Here is a 23,674-nt window from a genome sequence, read left to right on the forward strand (position 1 = left end):
TGTCTGCTAATAAAAAAATCAGGAATCTGGACACTAACAAAATGATTATACCCTGTCCTAGAGCTGAAAAAGCAGACGTGGATTCCTGTTTGCTACCTGGGGCAAAACAGGAAGGGAGAATAAAAAGGAAATTATCCATTCATCTGGTCACTTGTTTTCCTAAGAAGCCAATCCATCCATCAATCATTTTAATGATATTCTTATTTCTCGGTAGATAGGAGACATATTCTGATCTTTCAGTGACTAGCTGTGGAGCACTAATTTACTACCAACATATTCACAGAACATTCCCCAAAGCTGCAGGATTGTTATACATTATAAAATACAAGATATGTCCAAATTTTTAAACAATGAATAACGGAATTCACTGGAGAGGTTTGTTTTATCATCAAAGTTTCTGCTCCAAAGTGCTTGAAAAATCCATGGATATGATGATTTCCAAAAAAAAAAAAATACCTTTGTAGATAAAGAAGATATCCTCTAGTTCTCTATATGGAAAGAGACTTGTGGCATGAATTAGAAAGATTCATTTCTGAGTGAAATGATTCTTTGCTTCTGTCCGTCAAGTCATGCAGAGGAAACACCTTGTAGCAAAGGGGTAAAATTATGTATCACAAGGATCAGAAGAGGACAAAGAGCCTGGTGGACCAATACAGCCACTGAATTTCAAAGTCCAAAACTATGGGCTGTGATGTAATCCAAGCCCTTCTCTCTGGGTCTACAACCCATTTGTGTTGGAGCCCAGAATCCTGGCTCCATCCTCACACTGAGCCAGAGCACACCTAAGAGGCCACCCTCGGCCAAAGGCCAGACCTCACGAGTCTCTCGGCCCATTCGCTTGTCAGTGGTCTGCAGGGATGGTGCCTACACTGACCCCGAAGTCGACGGAATCGAATGTCGAATGCTCTTTTCAGAAACAGCAAAGGCTGGGATGGTTTACGTTCTTCTCTGTCCTCTCTCCTACCGAGTACATCGTAGCATTCACTCAGACTCAGATGCGAAGATTACAGTGATCCTCACAATTTATAAAACGAAATAACTCTGTAAGCCCCCAGTTAAGGAAAACAGTATTTGGTTCCAAAAGCATGAGTGTCTCTCTTTTGTGTTCATGAAAGCTTTTTAGGGATGGGAATTACTTTGCTAGATTTCCATTTGTTTCCCACATTCTGGTTCCTGCAAGTAGGCTATTGGCAGATCTTTTCCTAGCCGCAGGTCGAAGTAAAAATAATTTTTTCTTTCTTCATTGACTGATAAACAGTCTAGTGCAAACACACAGAACATGATCTTCAGTACTCTCCAGGGTAAATCACAAATGTTCTGGTGGTTCTAGTTTGTGTGTGTGTGATATTTTAAATTATCTAAATTGAAACATTTAATTAAAATTCAAATGGATTATCACTGTGGCCTGCAAAGGGAATTTCATTCTTGTTGGCTTTTTCAATTCGCTTAAATCAAACAGGCAGTGGGCAAAAATTTCAAACAGAAGAGCTACCACCTTGGCCTAATTAATATGTCGAACTCTTTGATTTCATTCACAAGGCTTCAGGAAGATTTCTTTAATTGAAAATATTAATGGAATTTTCAAACAGAATATCAAAATGCTCAGACCTTAGGTTTTCACAAGATTCTGTCACCAAATGAGAAAATCAGAGGTTGAGGTGTCATCCTTTTCACAGCTTATTCTCATTAAGAAATTTTTCACTCAGGACAATGGAAAGAGAGAAGTGGCTTTTGGTATGATCTATTAAATATCTCCCATTCTTTTCACTAATTCTTAAAATATATTTTTGACTATTAATTTAGAATAAATGAAGGCATCACACACGCACACATACACACACAAACACATCACTTTGGGTTTTTAGAGGAAATTTTCCTCCATTTTTTATCTAAAACCAATACCCTCAACTTTAAAAAAAAATATATTCCCTATATCATGCCTTAGGTATCTGAGCAGTAACTCAAGAAAAAGAGTCACTTTACTGTATGGATAACATTTCAGAAATTAGTTATCTGAGCTCAGCCTACAAGGGAGGTTTTTTATTTTTGTTTTTTTCCCCCAAATAAGATATAAATTAACTAAGTCACAGAAGCATTCTTCTTCATTGTCCACAGGCTCTGGAGAAACAGGGTCTGGCCTTGAATCTTGGGTTCTGCTTCCTTGCTGTATGACTTTGAGGGAAATTACTTAATCTGTGCCTAGTTTTCTCATCTCTAAAATGAGAATAACATTACCCACATCTTAGAGGGTTGTGTTAAGGATTGAGTGTTAAAATTTAGGTTAAGTTCTTAGAATGCTGCCTGGATCAAAGTAAACATGATCTTAGATCACTGTATTCTTTGAGAGATCCTTTTAAAAAAAACAAACTATTTCTACTTATTTGGAAGCAGTTGAAAACCTATATGGACTTCATTTCTATGCTTGGCTCAGTCTTGAAAGCTGAACAGATTGTGCCCCTTCCCCATCAGCACACCCACCACCCCGCAACCTAAGCATGCTCCATAGAAGCATCATTTAGAAGAATGATGGTGTTGACATTTTCCTGAGAAAGTTTATGCTGCAAAATAGTATGAAGCCCAGAGATCCCCAAAGGGAAAGATATCAGTTCTGAAGAACAATCTCCAGGTTTTCAGGCTAAAGTAGCAGCCTCTTCTGCACCTTCCTGGATGAGGCCAGGTGGCTCTTCCTGAAATGATTTGGTACCATAATGAAACTGCCCAGTTAAAGAAAACCATCCTTTCCCAAGTTGATCTGGACTTTTTAATAAACTCATTTCGGACTGATGTGGGGTCACGCTCAGAGCTTTCTAAAATCGCTACAGTTGTTCTCTAGCCTCTTGTGTTACCAATTCCCACCATGACTCTTCTGGAAGAGAGTGAAGTCACAGAAAGAGCAACACCATATAAAACACACACATGTGCACAGAGGCACAAAGAGTAAGGCCACAAGAGATGTCCCCTATTGACCTGTCACCTACCCTCCATCATTATGGATGATATTTTTCCCTGGCTCTTGGACCTTTTCAGCTTTTGTAGACCTGCAGTACTTCAGAGTCCATGTGGATGGCATAGCCAAAACCTGATAGATGTAATCCTTTGACCTCCATTACTCTTTCTTCACTCCAGCCCAGACCTTCCAGAAACCATGCCAACTCCAAACATTCCACTGCTGACAACAATCTCCAACACTTCTTACTTTCCCACTTTCTAAATCTCCATACACTCTCTTTCACCTCCTGATGACTTTGAGCTTGGGACTATGTGATCTTTCCTCAATCTGTCAGCTTCCTTCTGGCTTTGGTTCATTTTCTGGTAGCCAAGAAAGCACAGCCCATCCTATACTTAGCCTCTCACCACTTGAAGTGAGAGGCAAGGTTGACACTGCAGCTGTTATACAGCAAATCTGCTGTCCAGGGCCATCTTAGCTCAGTCTCTCTACACTTACTCCTTGTGCCCAGGTAGTAAAAACTCAAAGCTGTGCAGATTGGAGACACCCCTGCTCCAGTCCTGAAGTTTTCCAATCATTCCCAGCAATCCTTCCTGTCTCTTAGTTCAGCTTCCTCTCCCCAATGCCATCAGCAGTAGCTCATCATTCTTACTGCTGCTCTCTCAAACACTTTTCCTTATGTTGTACTTTCTCTGTCTAAGCAGATGATCAGTCTACGTACTTTACTTGAGAAATGGGAGGTCTTTTGCAAGAAGTCCCCTCAATTTCTTCTTCCATAGCAGCTTATGTGGCCATTTCCAGCTATGCCCACCCTCTCTCTCCTCCTGCTCATCTCAGGCATGGGGGTCCCTCCTGTGCAAGGTAGAGAAATCAATTTATCCTTTCCCACTCTTGTATTTTCACTTTTTCTGCTGCTTCTTTGTCCTCAACATTTGGCCATACTCAACTCTACCATAAAGAGAAACAAACAAAAATCTTTCTCAATATTGACATCATTTAGCTCTGTCCTTTGAAAGCCGAGATTTAAAAAATTATATTCTGAATCCCCCACTGCTCATCCCAGCTACTCTCAATTTACTGCAATCTTGTGTCTATATATTCCACTCCCCCCATATTGCCAAATCTAGTGAGTAAATTTGCCTTCATTTCATTTACTTTTGATACAATATGTGACACTGTTGTCCACTTGCTCCTCCTCCCAGAAACTCCTTCCTCTTGACCCCGTTCTTTTATTTTCGGTCATACTCCTTTCCCTGTACTTCCTCCCTCACCATGTCCCCAAACTGAACTTATCTCACCAGTCACTCTCCTTTGAAGACACTGATTTCGCCTACCAAATATATATCTCCAACTCAAACCTCAGGCCTGAGCTCCAGACCCTTAAATCCAGCTGTTTGCTGGCCATATCCACTTGGATTTCCAAGAAATTCCAGCAAAACCCTAACTACTCATGCCTATCCCTTATCTCCATTGAATTGACCACCAGATTTTGTGATTAACCACTCTTGCTTCTAGCAGCTTCTCTCCAGGGTTAATCAGTTGCCTGGATTATGAAAAGAGCTTTCTCATTTTCTCTAACATGTCTCCACAGCCTCCTCCATGATCCCCTCCCTGTCAAAGAGATTTCTTCAACATCAGGCTGATCAAACTGGTCAAGTAATCATCCAGTAGTTAGGTGACTCCCGAAGCTTTCAGTTTGGGTCTCACTCCCAAGCTCCACCCAAAGTAGTCCCTAGATAACTAAATTTCCTTTCCTCCTTGCTACTCCCAACAAACATCTTTTCCTCTAGCCACATGAAAAACACATATGATTCCTTAAATAGATCCCAAGTTTTCATGTGCTGGTAGGTGGGCAATAGCCTATCTCGGAGCACCCATCTGCCACTACTCCCTTGATGTAACAAACTCTCTCTTACCCTTAAAATTTAGTTCAAGATTTTCTTCCTGCCAAAGATTCTGCTGACCTTAAATATGATTAACCTTATCCAATCTGTTCTCACATATATTTCTCTCCTGGCACTTTTCATGTTGTATATTAACTGCTAATTTCCCTAACACTCGCTCCACAAACACACTTTTAGAACATGGAAAACAAGGAGCATGTTATATTCTAGGTGTTGGCAACCTTCTCAAAGGACCAGAAAGTAAACATTTTACTAAATGTAAACATTTAGTAAACATTTTGCAAGTCATATGGTCTGAATTCTGCCATTGTCTGCAAAAGCAATTACAGTCAATACATACATGAATGGACACAATCATGTTTTCCAATAAAACTTTATTTATGGTCATTAAGATTTGAATTTGATATTATTTTCAGGTGTCACAAAACCATATTCTTGGTATTTTTTCACCCACTTAAAAATGCCAAAAAAATATTTCTTAGATGGTGAGCTGTCCCAAAGCAAGGCAGGCTGGGTTTGGCCTGAAGGCCACCGTTTGCTAACCTCTGTCCTATTTAAGTCTCCTTCCATACCCCAGGTTTGGCAAACAGTAAGAACTTATGAATGTTGGCTGAATGAATGATTAACCCTCCTTGACCAAAGTAACCTAAACTGAGAGAGAGGGTTGATACAGGGATACTATTTCCTGTGGAAGAAACTTAAGTCACCAATAACAACAGTTCTTATCTGTGACTCTGCTAATTAAAAGATAACAATTTTCTCCAAAACACCCTGAACTTTACAAGGTCAAATGAGATGAAGGCATTGGTTTGGGGTTTTGTTTTTTCCTTCTTCTCCTCCTCATGAGGAGGCCCAAAGGGTTTAATTAGCTTTGAGTGACCATTCCAGGCCCAGCACTGAGCAAAAACAAGACATGTCCCTCTACTTTATCTCCTGGGGTTTCAAAAGTTATTCAAAAGTTATTAGTCATCCCTAGTAACTAAGATAATAATCTTCAGATAAGCTAGTAAACATCAGTATAATTAAGGCAGAGAAAAGCCTATAATTTATACCTTCAGAGTAAAGAGATAATAATGGCCTACTTTTCAAAAAGTCAGTAAATGGGCTGGGGCTGCCTTGCCTGTTGGCCTTGAGAAGAGACATGGGGGTATTGGTGGCCAGCTGCTATGGTCCCCACTTCCCGTAGAAAACACCCGAGGTGTGGAGATGGCTAGATCCCCCACACTCGATGCTAGTGGTTGTGGCTTTCCCTTGTGGGGGTTTAGGAAAAAGGTGTTGTTTTTCCACTGACACCTTTGAGTTACAAAGGGCCACTGCCTCTGCCTCCAGGAGGCCTACCCAGGATACACTGGAACTGTGACTCTCAGAGGCTCTGAGTGGTCCTGGCCGTGGATTCCTGGGTGTGCTGACCGTGTTGCATCAGACTCTTAAATGAAGCGGTGGGACTTCCTGGGTGAGGAAGCATGCTAAGATATTCTGAAATCAGGAAAGAATGGTCTGGGGTGATAATCAGGAATTATACTCTGTTTAAGGAACTTATTCCATACGAGGTAGCAGAACATGCAATTCTGGCGACATTCATGGCCACAGGGGCAACCTCCCCACCAACGTGGTTGCCCAGGATGAAGCCTGGGGGAAAAAGCCGGAAGGGCCGTGGGCCAGAGGAAAGGACTGTTTCTCTCCTCCCTACAGAGGCAACCGAAGGAAGGGAAGGGCTCCCAGAAAAAGCATAACTGTAGCACTGGAAGGTATGTGGGTCTCTGATCAAATTAAAGATCAGGAAATGAAAGTACAGGAAGCAAAGGTGGCTGATGTTCTTCATGCGTCTAGAGGGAAAATTGTATTGATAGGAAGATTCTGAAAGGAAATGCTGGGCTAATAAGCTTTCCTAGCTATTATGGGAAATGGTGTTTAAATTGAGTTTCCTCTCCACACGCCTTATGATTCATGCAGACTCATCGCTTGCTTCCGATGGGACTCAGACGCAGACAAATGCAGCAGCAACCCCTGCCCCCACCGGCCCACCCTCCTGCGGAAGCCAAAGCATCAGCACTTCAGCAGCCACCCGCGCCCCCACCCTGGGCGTCTGCTGGCCTGTCTACTTTCAAAGCTCAGTTGTCCCTGGAGGTGGCAGGGCGGGCGGGTTGGCACGTGGGGGGACAGAGGCGTCCCCGGAAATTTTTCTGATGAAAGTTTGGATCTGGGTTTGGGGTGCTTTGTGTAGTCAGTGAATGGGCTGGGGCCGCCTTGCCTGTTGGCCTTGAGGAGAGACATGGGGGTGTTGGTGGCCAGCTGCTATGGTCCCCACTTCCCGTAGAAAGCACCCGAGGTGTGGAGACGGCTGGGGCCCACCACACTCGATTCTAGTGCCTGTGGCTTTCCCTTGTGGGGGTCTAGGAAACAGAGTCCCCTCCTCGACTGCCTGTGTGGGGCTCAGTGCCCCAACAGGTGCTGCCACCCGGGGGTTGTTCTCCTGGGAAAATGACACCTTCATTCAGGGGGATTTGATAAGTTTTACAGGTATCCATGAATATTTCACAGCTCAAAAAACACTATCTAGCTACAACGAACCCCGGGCGCGCCTTTAGCAAAACCTGCCAGTCTGGGCTCTCTCGAGCACCTTCGTCTGTGGCTGGCAACCCTGGGGGGCAAAGGAAGAACCTGCAAACCCATCCCTCCCCCTCCTCCAAAGGATGGCATGTTTCAACCTCCAATATTTATTTCACTCTAAATCGCTTCTCTTGGGAGATGTGTTTCTCACATACAGTACTTTAAGAAACACTGCTGACTTTTGAACCATACTGAGAGGTGCCTCGGTATGGAAAATCTTAAACAGGACATCATCTAAAAGTCATTTATATTTTGCTTGGAATGAATTAGAATCTTTTTCTCTAAGCAGTAGATTTACCTTTGTAATTCTGCTTTGCTTATGCTAAATAGTTTATATTCTTTGAAAATTATCCACAGGGGGGACAATGACCTTAAAAGCACCCGTTTAAATAGGAAACGACCCTGGCATTACATAGAGGTGCCTGCCACTCTCCACAGGGGAACATATTTGTGGTAACAGAGTTTGATGGTTCTAAGAGCTCTGATTTGTCAAAAACTGTCACCTTTACTCATACAGTATCACAAAGTTAGAAAATGTCCATTGAAAGCTTCACGTTAATAAAACATGAAATTGTACATTACTTTTAGCTGTTCAGCTATGAAAAAATAGCAAAGTGACGCAATATCAAGAGCAAGGGGGATGAATCTTGTTTTTTTCATTTTCCTTTTTTTTTTTTAGGAGGTACCAGGATTGAACACAGGACCTCGAGTATCTTGGCTTTTTTAAAGGCAAATATATATCTAATAGAATCAATGCAAGATCATAGGAATACGTTGTTATTTATTTCTTATTCTAAAGTTCTATAATGAAATGAGAATTCATTATCCCATTGGTGGCTTTAACTGGTTCTCTTCTATATGTCCAAGTAAGTAGCTTATAAATTGAGAAAAGTGCACTTTTCAAAAGGACAATAATAATAGCTATAATAATTTACATGAATTTTTAAAAAATGATTCAGATTCAAAATATTTTAAAATAAAGCTTAATCTTGGCAAGTATGAATTTACTACAGAAGGAACACTCTTCAGGAACATTTTTTTCAGTATCGATTACAATTGGTAAAGTCAAGTGAAGATATTTCAATCTTATTCTTTTTTTTTTTTGGAGGTACCAGGGATTGAACCTAGGACCTCAGACATGGGAAGCAGGCACTCGACCACCGAGCTACACCCACTCCCCTCAATCTCCTTCTAGTGTAATTCAGGTTATTTTGTAATCCCTTAATCTCTGTAGCTTTCAAAAGCACGGCAGCATAAACAATCACATTTCATTTTTCCAAAAGAGCCTAGAGAGCTATTTTTGGTTCTTGGTTAGTATATCAGAGTGTATACGAGTGTGGGCATGTGTGTGTACCTATATATCCTGTTTTTGCATATTTGTGCTTTAATCTGCATAATAAAGTAATATAGCCAACAAGCAACATCAGAATCAGTACTTTAAGCCTGAGTCCCAGAGAGAGGGAGGACGTTTTCCTTCAAGTGATTACAGGGAGCATGTTCTAAATTGAAAAGAGATAGAGTGAGAAGTGCTTGTCCCTCGGTGTTAAACACAGAGTAGAGAAGCTGAGCACACAGCCCCTCCTGCGCGCACTGCAGAATTCGGGGTTTTTGAGAGGCAGTGATCTCTGCCGGGTTTTGTCTTCAGGAAGTATAAGTGTTTACAGAGTAGCCTCACGCCCCTGCTACCCCCAAAGAATACCAGCAGGACGAGCTGCCCATTTGTCTGGTCCAGGGTGACCATTCTTATTTTCTCAGATAAAAGTGCCCCCAAATGTGTAAAATAGTTTTAGGGTTAATTTAAAGAAAACCATGTTAATACTATTAAATATAACTTACCTACCACTTAAAGTGTAAAAAAAAAGTCATGATAGTTAGCAAGATGTGGGGAAATGAGAATTCTCTCATACATTCTGGGGAAATATAATTGGGAGAGCGCTTTTAGGGGGCAACTGCAAAGGATCTATCAAAATTTAATGTGAACATATTGTTTGACCCAGACTTTACACTTCTAGGAATCTTGCCTATAAAAAAGGATATGCTTTGCAGCATTGTTCTTAATGGCAAAAAAAGGTGGAACAACTTCAATATCCATCAATAGAAAAAAGTTGAATATATCATTGAACGTGTGTTCTAGTGAGTGTAATGAGAAAGACCTCCAAATCATATTGCTGAATGAGAAAAACGACTTGCTGAACGACATGTATAGTATGACCCCACTTAAATGAAAAAACCAGTCCACGTAGGTGTGTATGTACCTATGTGCCCACATGCTTAACAAAAAAGGACTGGAGAAGATAAATCAAAATGTTGAGAGTAGACATTTCTGCCAAGGGTGTGTTATAACAGAAGGAGGGGCATGAAGAGTCTCTTTTCCTTTTTGTATTTCATAAATATAAACACGAATTGTGTTTATATTTTTAAGAATTGCAAATATGTACACATTATGTGGGCAATTTTTAAAATTAAAAGGAGAAGAAAAGTAACTGAGCTTCTTACTTTTATAACCATGAACAATCCCTTCCCTTAGTATCTCCAGGAAGGTCAAAACATCGTCCAGACATGGACTTGGCATTAATTTATAGTGCTAATTAGATTAGGTACAAGCACTGCTATCTCTATTTTGGGAATCCCATTAACATGATAGGGTTTTAGTGTTGCTTATATAACAAGAAACTGCACTCACCGCCCCTGGTTCTACCAGGCACTAAAATGACTTTGCAACTGTGCTTACTTTTTAGAGGCAAATTAATCAAATCACTCTTGTCCTCATATGGCCATCTTTCATTTCCTTGACCTTTTAATCATTAATAAATGTTTTCCTCTCTATTCCTTTGAATCACACAATCAATGGAAGTGACATTTGTCTGTTTTCACTATGTGCAAAGTATGGAGTTAAGAACCAAATCCTGTGCCTAGTTTCTTTCACTGTTCATTTGAGCTTCATTTCTATTTCTAGGTTTGCTAAGCATGCTTTGTCCACTGTGCACATTTTCTTAGTAGGAAGCCAATACAAGCCTGCTCTGGTTATTACTTCTTCCTAAATTACTGCCACTGGGCTACAACATCTCAGTGATTTAAATCCTTTATATTAGTTTTCCTGGTGCACAATCATAGTCTGAACGCCATCTATTTAAATATTTAAAAGCATTCCCCAGCGACAATATAAAGTTATATCCTTTTGCACTTTTATTTGCTTAAAACAGACATGAACTGCATAGTAAATGTAGATTGAAAATTAAATATTCACACCTGACCCACAGAAGCCTTCCAGAAGATTTCCGTAAAGGAAGAGCCATCGGTTGAACATGTCCTCGTCCTTCACGGCTCTCTTTCTACCTCTTAGCAACCAACTGTCAACTTTAACACCCCTCTCTTATTTCTCTCGAACTCAATTTTACTTCATTCATCTTTCTTGGAACTCAGAGGTTTTTTTTTTTTACCACTTAAGAAAAACAACCCGTTTATACAGACCGGGCAATTAAAAAAAAAAAATCAATCCCTTATACATTTACCATTCCATCACTTAGAATCTGTGCTGTCCAATATGTAGCTACTTACATTTACATTAATGTTAATAAAACAAAACGCAAAATTCAGTTTCTCATTCTCACTAGTCACATTTCCAGTGTGAAATACCTAACTGTAACTAGTATCTACTATACTGGACAGAGCAGATTAGCACATTTTCAGCAGCAAAGAAAGTTCTGTTGTATACAGCGCCAAGCGCTGGTCTAAATATTTTGACTGTAACAGTACCTAGACCCTTGGGGACATTCAAAACATTAATAGCAAGAAAAAAACAAATCTTGGGAATAATTAATAATGAATGAAAGCGGCAAACTAATTCTGTTTCTGGAAACAAGTCAACACATTTCCCCAAGTAAGCAAATTTTCTACAGATTTTTAAATTTCTATTTCACAGTCCTGTCTGTTCTTAAATATTATATACAAGATTGGTTGAATTATCACATATTTTTAAATTCTGGGACTTTTGCAATAATTTTCTTAAAAGAACATTTATGAAGTTGCTAAACTCTTCCTTCTCATTCAGGTGCAATAATTTTTGAAGAGCTCAGATGACGGGAATGTGGGAATGTTTCCAAATATTATAGACCTCTGAACAGAAGTCAGCCTAATGACCTTCATCCTGCCGGGTGTGTAGCCATCCTTCTGCCTGCTTGACTATCACTGCCCCATGAAATTTTCCTGCATGTTTCCCCTCACTGCAAACCACTGCATGGCCCCTCCCCAAACACAGTCCCCAGCGTTAATCCCATCCTGATTTGCCCAGCTGTCATTCTCTGTACATACTTCCCTAACTGTATACACTTGCACAACTGTGTACACCCTATCATATTCTAATTACCACTTTCATGCCTGTCCTCTCCAAGACGTAGTAAATTCCTTGGGGGCAGGAAAGTGGCCCACTCTTATTGGTATTCCTAGCAGCTTGTACTGTGTCTGGCGCATAGAAAGTTCTAGATAAATATTTATTGACCTGAGCTGATCCAATTGTAAATCTGTTTTTCACACTCTCACACTAAATCTTCCAGTCAATGGTATTTTAGGTAAAATCAATGTAATCTACTTTGTTACTGTCTACAATTGCTTGGCAGACATTTGAATTAATTTGAAATGCTAGTAGGTACTAATACAGACGGGAATATCTATTGGCTGGCTATTAGTAACTGAAAAATATTTTCCTTCTTGATTCTAGTCCTTTCACAAAGTTTTTGGGGCTAAAAGATTTTCTTCGGGCCCAAGTAGGCTAATTAAATGAAATTTGCATATGAAATAAACAAGGCAGTTCAATTTGAATTCTTTAATAATTTTTCAAAATATACAAGTAGATTCCTGAATGATGAGACTTGGGTTTGATGCACCAAAGATAATTCAAAGTATTGTTGGTATTTAAAACTTAAAGAGTCACTCTCAAAAGTGTCTCTCCAGAAAAATGTCAAAAACCAAAATTTCAAGCAAGAGCCCCAAATCTGTCCTATATGACAGACGGGTCATTAGTTTATAGGCATGGGCTTTTAAAACCAGATTTCTAATCATCCTATTTACAATACTGACAGTGGCAAACATGCCAAACACAATTTACGATATAATAACTCAGCACTAAAACAAGTGAAATTCAAGAAAATGATTTACTAACCAGGATACTTTTGATCCTTGTTTGTTGTCATAATGCTATCAAGAAAGTCAATTGGACATTTTACTTCTTTAGCTTGGACTGGGGACTTAATGAGTCTTTTGGTGTGCAGCTCCCTCTTTTTTAATATCAATGGAATATCACATTTTATAACATTCATGCTGAAGGACAGAGAAAGCACGCTCCTTGAATTTGTTGAGAGATCTGTAGAATAATTTTGGGACTCTTCTCTCCTTAGGACAGTACCTTAGTGATTAGATTCATGTTTAATTTCTAATATGCTTAGATTTTGCATGATTGCATTTAATTCAAATTGCTCATATACATAATCAGTCCAATTATCCAGGCCACATCTGCTCATTTTACAGATAACTCATGACATTTCCCTCCTTGCTATTTTTCTTGCTGGCTCAATATTTGATCATTTTCTTTCCTCTCAGTCATACTTGGGTGACAAGGGAGAAAAAAAATAAAAGGAGGGGAAATCAGACTGATGAGATTTTAAAAATTTATGGAATTACTTGAGAAGGTAGTAACCGAAAATATTGAAATTGCTAGTCAAATTAAGGCTCTGATAAGTTGAGGATATAAATTTAAGTGGTCTCAAAGTTACCTCAATGTTTCTGATGCATTCAAATATCCTTAATCTGTAAATTCTAACTAAGAACACAATCATTTTATATAATCCTTATTTCTTTTATTTAGACCTGCACATAGGGATAATTATTCCTATTTTTACAGGTAAGAAAACAGGATTAAAGAGAGATGAAGATGATCTTTGCAAGCAATGGCCAGGATTAGGAATAAAGTCGTTTCATCACAAATTTAGCACTCATTCCTTGAAATCAGAGGTTATCAAGCTTCAGCATGCATCAGAACAGAACCACTTGGAGGGCTTGTTAAAACACAGGTGGCTGGGCCCAATTGCTGAAGTTTTTTTGACAGAGTAGGTCCGAGAATGTGCATTTCTAAAACAGTGAAGAGGCTGCTGGTTTTAGCCCAGGGACCACACTTCGGAGAATCACTGCCTTAAAACCACGGCCGCCTCTCTTAGCCTTTTATATACCCCACTAAAAGCTGCAACCCACATCAGAGCAGAGAAAGTCTTCCAGATATGGTAGGGCTCCTCTCTGACCCCTCCCTCCCCACTGCCAGCCAGTCACCATCACAGTGGCTCTGCTTCCTCACGGGCACTGCATGAACACTGCATGAAGCAGCTTCTGCTTTCTTGGGTACCCGGGAAAGGATGGCTCAGCCAATCGCAATGCATACGTAACTTCTTTGGTAGGGTCTATTTTAGCTAAAATGAAGAAGTTTTTCTTCCCAAAGCCACTGAATTTACTAAGTAAAACAAAGGGGCAGAAGATAGCAAGAAAGCTCATCCCCACGTCCCCAACTTTCCAAGGAGTCCTTTATGGCCAAGGGAAATCTGAGTTATCATCTTGATATAAGATGTTCAGGTGTCTGTCCTCTCCCCAAATGGACAATATTGCCAGTTGCATCATCAGTCAGTGTTTTTTCAGCTTTGCACAGGACGGCCAATGTGCTCTCATTCCTTAGAAATAAACGACCATTGTAATATTGCTCAATCCCTGTAATTCCTTCAACCCCTCCTTCCTTTTAGCTGCAAACTTTGTCATGTTTAATGGACATCATCCCATTAATACGTTTTCACTGCTAGGTGTTTTTAGGAAAGTAGCCATATTCTGACCCCTGGATAATTGAAAAACAACAACCATAACAAAAAAACCCTGGAGAACCAAGGTAACATGAACCACCGCATTCTATGTTAGATCAGATGGGTGAAAATAGGATAGCTGAAAGAAACGGATTACTGACGAGGTGTTAAGGTTTAATGTCATGGGCTTACCTATGCACACTAGATCCATAAAACCATACATTCCATAGCAGATTTGAAAAAGGATGTCCTTCCTCTGCCACATTGCATAGGGGCTGAAGGCTGACCACAGAAGCCAAGTCACACTCGCTATTAAGAACAGGGATCCTAGGATTACAGCAATCATCTGAACTTTCTCAACCAGTGTTATAGAAATGCTTTGCCACTAAAAGAAAAACAGAGGCATGTGAGAAAAAAGTGCTGTGGATAATTTTAAAAGATTAAAAAAAAATAAGCAAAACAAAAAAACACACATTTTCAGCCCCATGTTTCTCTTTGTAATGTTAGTCCCTTTCCAATCTGATCAAATGAATTTTCCCATTTCACTCAGGCTCTAAAAAGCACACAAGCAGGTAGAGATTAATGAATTGCCTTTACGTCATTATTCTCAGTAATTCCCCATTCTGCAAGTTTAATCTCGTTTTATTCCAGAAAACAGGGCTGAGTGTGAATGGCTGAGGAATATGTCATACCTGGGAATCATGTTATTATCTTTCACACATGCATTAAATTAATTACACTCTGAAGATACATTGTAAGGACTTCTATATTTGGTAATTTATTTTGCTCTTAACACACCTGGATACTGCAAAATGGGGGAATGTCCCTTGTTTTACAGAAAATTGTAAAAAGAAAAAACACGCACAAATAAATCATGTAAGAACATCAGTTGAAAAAGTCATTTAAAGTAATACAAAGTAGAATAATCATAAGGGAACTACAAAAATGTATATTATCTTTTTTTTTTTTTTGGTACATTTCAAATGCCCAGATATTACTTACTTTTTATTAATCTAATGGGTATTTCATAAAGCTATTTTTCTCAAGATTTAGAATTTGTACACGAATGGAGTATCTTTGAAACTCATGAACTGTATTAGCACATGCTATTCAATGAAGAAATAATTTTGATGCCATAAGGATCAATATTTGAAAGGCTGTATAGTATAAATGATCAAAAATCTTTCAAGGTTTCCAGCAGCTTGAGAGAATTGATTAGTCATGGTCGCACTTTTGCATAACCGACACAAACAAAAGTAGAGTTATTATGGTTTGCCAGTGAACAATGAAACTCAAAACAACCTGCACATTCTCATTCTGTGTGAACAAACTCTGGCAGTTACAACACACGGCTTCTCAGAAGAATTTTAAACAGTTTAAAAATAACCTTAAAAAGAAAAGTGAGCTTGAACAATCAGTGTCCATTGGATGAATCTGAAATTTCTTTAAACAACTTACCTTAAGTCTGAGTATGTGCATCCCCCTGGCAAATCTATCACAACCTAAAATTTCCCTCTTTCCCTAAATGTGTGTCAGCGTCTTTCTCTTTCTCTTACACTGTAAACCTAGAATTTATATACAATATTTTAAATATGCATTTGGTCTTGCATATTCATGACAGTCATAAATTCTGCATTGGTTAAGGCTTTCATACCAAAATGCATTTGAAATATTTCATTCTCTAAAGTCATTTATTTTTCTTTTAAAAACAAAAACAAACCACAAACTAAAGTTTGGTGAGTTTATATAATATTCATGTCTTAAAAAACATGCCATGGCTTTTAAAATTCTGAATGAATAGACCAGTCAATATTATTCTACGGTTACAGCTCAATCAATGTTGTATTTCAAGCCAACTTTTAGATTTGATACTCATTAATGTTTGCATTTAAAAGAACACGGGTAAGTAATCTAGACTAGCTACACCTTACATTCATCCTAGATGGATGCCACCATGTCTATATGCAACATGTTGCCCTTCATGAATTTACTAGCCACATCAGATAGATGAAAAGAAAGCATACTTTTAACTTCATGAGGCAAGTTAGGTGTGTGTGCTTATTTGATTTCCGCATAGTAGGCCACATGTTTAGAAATGCTTATGCCTGAATCATAAGGGTCCTGGATAACTAAAGGAGAGTGAGGAAGATTCACCAAGAATGATCTTTGCTGGTATCTATTTTTCTTTTGCCATTAATCCTCTGCAATGTTCCAGATTCATGAGGTAATTTTAACGGAGTTAAATTTCAGCAGCTCAATATGGTATCATTAATTATATTTAGCTTCAAATAGACTTACTAATGGATTGATCTAAGCCTGCTTGCATGATAATTCAGTCATAATACTGACTCGGGTGAAGTGGGAGCAACGGCTGGTCATAGCTGTGGTGCTTCCTGGGACCCCGGGAAGCTTGGTGGCTTGCACCTTGGAGCCATCAGGCTGCAGGGGGCTGGGAGGCGGCGCTCAGATGGGTGCAGACACATGAGATTTACCTTTCCCATGGCAGGGATGAGGGATGATCCAGTGAAGGGACAGGCTTCCCAGGAAGAAGAGACCCTGACACTTCACACGTGTTTGGTGACACAAAATATGAAAGGGTTTAAAGCATAAATGCCTGGGGAGGTTTGGGATGAATGTATTTAAAATTATGCCAGGAAGTTAGTTTAAAAAAAACAAACAATTCTTGATTACAGTACAGTGGGAAGCTTAATATTTCCTATTATCAGAGAAATCATTTTTTGTTGTGGTTATAAGAAATAATTTGGGATTTCTGAAGTTTCTTTTGTAAATCAGGATAAATTGTACAAAGTCTGTAATTAGCTCCCTGAATTTGTTTTTATATCACTCTGGCTAAGGAGGCAAACATGCAAACGTGTACGTTTAAAAGCACATAGATGCTCTTCATATCTGGGATAAACCTTAAAATTAACATAATCTCACTGGCCAGCTGATGAAGACTGACCATTACTGAAACCAAAATTATTAAATCCCATATGAACATAGGGATTTTTCTTTGAACACTCATATCATCTGGGTCATATCTTTGCTTCCTTATATACTGTTCTTATTTTAACCATTATGTGCAAAAGGGATTGTTCCCATTCCTGCCCTAGGAAAATGAACATTGGCTTGAACTGGTAGGAAGTACTCACCTAGTGGCCTTGGCCTAGAAATACACATTACCTAACACTGCACATCAAGGAGCTGTGTGCTGCAGCACTAGCTTAGACAATAAAAGTAGAAGATGAGTCTCTCAAGGACTTCTCATCCCATCCCATGCTTGGTACACAAGGCCTGGATTTAAGTTTGCAAGAGATTTCTGAATCTTGAACAAAATTTTCCCACTGTTGAACACTGAACACTTTTCTCCTTTAAACACAGAGGAGAAATACATAAATTCTCTTCATCTATATGTATTCAGCTATTTAAATTTCTTCCCAAGTTTGGGAGAAAAAAGTTCTATCACAACCACCACATTGGCTCTAAACAGTTGCTATTATCTGATTTCTTTCCGTAATATTTGAATATGTGTGACTATTTCATATTTCTAAAAAGCTGTTCACTTCTTCCCAACAAACTATTGGACATATTGTTTCTAGCAAAAGGCGGGAACAACTTGCTCCTCTTTTGGATGTCCAGTTTCATTTAGTGCACTAGAAGAAGTAGTTTATAAGAATAATAGCCCATGTTTATATAGTGCCAATATGTGCCAGGTACTTTTCTAAGAGGTTGTATGTATTAACTCTTCTAATCCTCCAATAAACCTATGAGGGAGTACTATCATTATCCCCGTTTTCCAGGTAAGTACTGAGGCAGGGAGATGCTAAAGTATTTGCCCAAGGTTATATACCTAGTAAGAGCTGAGGCTGAGATATAAACCCAAGCAGTGTGGCTCCCAGGTCCATACTCCTCATACCTTACACTATTCTATAGAATAATTCCACTGAGCTCTTATAATAATTAATTGCATAGCCCACTTTCTTTGCAATGCCACTACAATTCTCCTGATAAAAGCTCCCAGAATGTCTTCTCTGGCCTCCTGGAAGAGCTTTCCAACCCGACTTCTGGCCATGAAATGCCCAGGTCTACATTCCTAAGGAAAGGACAGTTGCCCCTCCCAGGCTGGGCTCTAAGTTCTACCGAGGAAAGCTAAATGTTTGCTTCAGTACATATCTCCAGTGCCTGGCACGCCATTATTGAAGGAAGGATGAAAGAAAGGGATAGAGGGAGATCAAGCAAAAGAAAAGAAAGGAGGTGGAAAGTAAGGATAGGAAGAAAGCAAGCAAGGAAGGAAGGAAGGACAGAATCTCTCAACTTAATCTCATCTGACTTTTGCTTCCCCCAAATGTTACACACCTCTTTACGTTGGTCCTACCGTGTGGTTGTACACACTCTTGCCTCAGCCTGCAGGGCCCTTCCCCTTTGTCTCACCTGATGAAATCTCTCATCCATCCATACCTACTCCAATGCCACCTCTCCTAAAAGGTTTCTCCTCATGCCCTACCTCCCTTAAACAGAACCCTTTCTCTGGACCCCAACCATACATGTTATTTATACACCTGTTTACTGCTGACATCTCTTTAAAATGGACTTCAGCTTGCCATCGACCTCCCCGTTTTCCACGGGCAGTTGAGTCTCATTCATCCTCATGTTCACCGAACAGCTGAACACACCCAGTAAATGCTGGATTTCAGCTACTATCACCCAGCTGACTATCAGATTAAAATTTGTTCCACATCCGTTCCATCACTGCCTATAGGATAAAGTACAAGCTCTGGCTGTACTACCAGTGAAGAGAAAATCAAGAATGCAAACTCAGAACTTTCAGCTTCCAAAGCTTAAGTTCTCACTAAATGCCTTACTCTCTGCCTACTCTATCTGCTCGCATTCCTTCTTTCTGCCTGCTTAAACTGACATGTTCTACATCTGAAAGGGGGGAAAATGGCCATCATTATACCTATCTGAAAGGTGGGTGTAGAGCTGAAAAAAAACAACATGTGTGAAATCAGCCCAGCCAAGTGCTAACTGAATCTCATCTACAGCTTCTAAATAGCATCTTCAGAGACTTCTTGAATCTGAAAGATGCAGTGTTTGTTAAATGAATATGAGCATAAACAAGACAGCCCCAAGGAGTTATGTCTCTTTAATTTTAATAAAAGTTTGGGAGGAATTAAATAAACTTGCATTGGACATTATTTAATATTGTCTTTATACACAGCTGGTAAGAGACACACTGTGTAAGTAAGACCCACCAGTTCTAGAAAAGATGTGGACAAGGCACATCATTGTGCAGGATGTCATTATGTGCACAAGTCCATGTTAGTGGGGTGCTTTTCATAGGAAATTAGGGAAATACCCCAGTGATGGTGTGGAACCACACCAAACACTATTGCTTTTACCAGTGAAATCTGACTAATTAATATAAGTCTATTTATTTCAGAGAAGAAAGGATGGAAGGGCTATAAATATCATCCCCAGTTTCCTTTAAAGAATCCATAGTCTAGAAAGCTGAAAGAGGATGCTCAAGCCAACATAAGACCCAGAATCCATCCTTCCTAGAAATCATTTCTGGCCGATGAGTTAAGCATTTGGGAAAAGCATGCACTCCATCAGATCCCTAGGAAGCTATTTCAAAAGATGCACCTGTCATCCCCTTGTCTGAAAGAGTTAACACCTTCTCAAAATAGAACCCAATTTCCTCCCTGAAAATAGCAGGGGTTCAGAGGGAACTAGGCTGCACCCAGAGCAGAAGCAGATCCGTTCAGCGTGCATTCAATCATTCAGACTGCAGTCCCGTTTCATCTTTGGTTTTACAAGTCAGGACAGATACGAATCACAAGCAAATAGATCTGTAGTACTATGATTTATATTGTGCAGCATGACAGGTGGGATTAGTCATCAGTGTCACAAGAGAGAACACCTGCTCTTAAGAAGTGTCCTTTTTAGGAAAATGAATTTAGCTAAAAAAATTTCAATCATCTTTAGATGGTGCTCAAAATTGCAAAGTAAAGTTGGGATTCGAAATGCTGGCAGAAGACATCACAGTGTGTAATCAATTTGGCATGTGGATAAAACATTCAGTTAATTATATGCCCACTCTTTGTGGAGGAGTATTTATAGGCTGCATATTAAAAATGATTTCATGGTTTTGTATGGGTCTTCTCTGCTAGAAAAGCATCTTTGTAAACGTATCAGAACTGAGACAAAAATCAGACAAAAAGAATTTGCTTTGCCTGAGCAAGGTGAAATTTAAACAATCTAATGAAAAGAATTAGAAAACATGGAACTACTTCTTTGAAAAAATTAGTAAAGCCATAACAAAACTACACAAGAAATGAAAAAGGGTATATAACTACTGATCTTACAGATGGAAAAAAAAAAAAGCTTTAGGTTCTAGTACATTCAATAGCATAGGTGAAATAGACAAAATCTTTGAGAAACATAACTTATCAAACTAACTCAAGAAGAAACAATGTACAAATAACCCTATATCTGTAAAATAAGGCTTTTGTAATCAAAGCCCTCCCACAAACATGTACAGACACATACAAACACCTCCAGTGCCAGATGGTTTCACTGGGTAATTTTATCAAACAGTTAAGAAAAAAATAATACTGATCTTACCCACTTTCAGAAAATAAAGGAAGATAAACATTTCCAAGTTCATTTTATGAGACACAGCATAATCCTGACACCAAAACTTGACAAGGACATTATAATGTATAAAAAGAATATGCATCAATGCTAAAGATCTTCTGTGTTAATGGGGGATGGAAAAATAAGCCAAATGTACACTATGGACCATAGTTAGTGGTAATAGTCTGATGATATTACTTCATAATCTGTAATAAATGTTTCACACCAGTGTGGTATGTTGATGAAGGGTGTTGTATGGGAATTCCACACATGTGCATGATTGTTTTGTAAGTTCACAACTTCTGAATAAAAATATATTAAAAAAAAAAAAAAAGAATATGCAGCATGCATGGGTGCGGTTTATTCCAGGAATGCAAGGCTGGTATAACATTTGAAAATCAATCAGTAAAAGTCATCATATAATCAAACTTTAAAAAGTCACACACACACACAAAGTCATCTGAACAGAAGTGGTAAAATCATCTTACAAACACCCATTCCATGATGATTAAAAGAAAAAACCTCTCAGAAAACCAGGAACAGAAAGAAAGGTTAATCTGATAAAGGGATAAAGGGAATCTATAAAATACTTATATACCAAGCATCATACTTATTGGTGAAAAATGAATGCCTGCCTTCCTATAATAAGGAACTATGCAAATATATGCAGTTATTTACTTCTTTCATTAATGTGCCGGATTTCCTAGTCAGTGCATAAGGCAAGAAAAAGAAATAAAAGGTAAAAAGAGTGTGAAAGAAGTATAAAATTGTGACTTTTAGATGACACAATTATCTATGTTGAAAATTCTAGGGAATATATGAGAAAACCGAATAGAAGTAATAAATTAATTTAGCAAAGCCACAAAATACAAGTTTCATAAACAAAGATCAATCGTATTTAAATATCAGCAGTAAAAAATTGGAAAATAAAATGACAAACACAATAGAATTTGTTAAAAGATGCCAAAAATCATAAATTTCTTAAGGTTAAGTTATTTAAAAGATAGTCAACAAATTATTCCTGAAAGAAATTAAAGAAGACTTATAAAATAACTGGAGGTTATGGATAGAATGACTTGCTCTTCTTCAGAGAGCCATCCCTCCCCCCAAATTTAACTTTTAAATTAAAATAAAAAAGTATAAGAAAAGCAAAGATTTCTCAAGATTGCTTATATTTTTAAGAAAAGAGGCCACCCATTTAAAATTGTCACTCAATATTGCAATTGACCTAACTTCAGTCAACAGTGATTTAAAAAGGAAAACAAATCTCCAAATTGTTGGTTTCAGTTTCCATAAGAATTAGGAAGGAGACGACCCCCTGGACCCATTCTCCCATGTGAAATAACCTTTCTTGCAGCTCCCTCAGCTACTGGTAACATAAATCCTGGGAAGGACCGTGCCTTGACCCCAGATCGTCACTTAGCTGGAATTAACACACCTGGAACTTGTCATGTGATCAACGGGGGGGGGGGTAGGGGATGGGCAGCTCCCCAAGTGCACAGGGATGTGTTGTGAGTGAGGGTTTGCGCTATTGTACACAGCTTGGCACATCAAAAAGACTTTTCCTCCAAAAATCATCCCTTGGAAATCCCAGAAGGTGACTGCCCATGTCCCGATGTCCCAGGACTAAGGAGGTTGCTCAGTCGGCACTGGCAGCTCAGGGAGAGTGAGCCAAGCTCCCTGTGTGGAGGGCCGGTGGGGGTCCCTGGGTGAGCGTCCAGGATGAGCCCTGTGCCTGGGCCAGAGGATTACAAGGTAGGAGAGGACCTGTTTGCTCCTCTGGGGGAGGAAGCCCAGGAGAGGAGATGGCCTCTAGGAAGGCTTCCCTGTGGTGGAGGAATTCTTCCCAGGCTGGGCAAAGGAGTAGGTAAGTCTGGTCTTTACCTTTGGGATCAGGAGCATAAAGTCCTAGGTAAATCGGGACAAAGGTGAAACTGATCCAAGGCCGCGTGGGACGAGAAATCCCAGGCCAGGGCCAGGGTGACCAGGGAAGCCTCCAAAGTTTCAAAATGGAAGGCCAGGAGGGGTGGAAATTCATACAGAGAAGGTGTGGTTACTAAGCGAGAAGCAACACTAGCAGGGTCCACAGACACGGTGTGGGGAAGGAGCAAGTTCTGTGAACAGCCAGGGACCAGGGCAGCAACTGAATGCGTGAGATGAGCCCGCGACAGAACCATCCATCCAGGAAAACCCTCCTACTGAAAACTGTCCTTTTCCCAGGCTCCAAGTCTTTAGAAAATAGGGGCTGTGGCCTCTAGATTCTCCTATCCAGCAGAAGGGGTGGAAAGTGTTCCTGGGTAACTTTAGTTAGAAGATTGTATTTAACTGAGAAAAATCTCTTGAATAACTGAGGATGAAGACGGGGCGACAACTATTCAAACAACTCTCTGGAAAGTATTTATTTAGCAACGACAAGAAGAGTACCCACATAATCTCACTCAAGAGAAAAACATTTGTTTCTCTACTTGTTTCTTCTATTTCTTCCAGAGCCATTCATGTCCCATCTCTCAACGTTAACTCTAATTCAAATGTTTTGATTGACATTAGATTTTCTCATTTGGCAAAGACTAACAGCTTGTTAGCTCCTAGTTAACAAGCCAAAAGTTGAAATAATACATTTTAGCTCTTCGATTTTCAAGAGCTAATGCAGCTTTCTCTCTTTCTGTTTTAATTCTTTCTTGCAACAAAAGCAGGTGTGATCCATTATTTCAAATCAGGGAAATTTGCCCGAAGTGTCAACTGTC

General features: G+C 39.4%; 1 protein-coding gene across 1 annotated transcript in view; it reads right to left on the reverse strand.

The window, feature by feature from the left end:
- Positions 1-23,674, reverse strand: part of MARCHF11 (membrane associated ring-CH-type finger 11) — a 130,324-nt gene that overhangs the window by 8,126 nt on the left and 98,524 nt on the right. Inside the window, exon 3 of the mRNA XM_058307150.1 lies at positions 14,487-14,679. Within this exon, the coding sequence (XP_058163133.1) occupies positions 14,487-14,679 (193 nt within the window). The remainder of the gene's footprint in view (positions 1-14,486; positions 14,680-23,674) is intronic.

Source organism: Dasypus novemcinctus, chromosome 2 (assembly GCF_030445035.2).
Source record: "Dasypus novemcinctus isolate mDasNov1 chromosome 2, mDasNov1.1.hap2, whole genome shotgun sequence".
Classification (NCBI taxonomy): domain Eukaryota; kingdom Metazoa; phylum Chordata; class Mammalia; order Cingulata; family Dasypodidae; genus Dasypus; species Dasypus novemcinctus.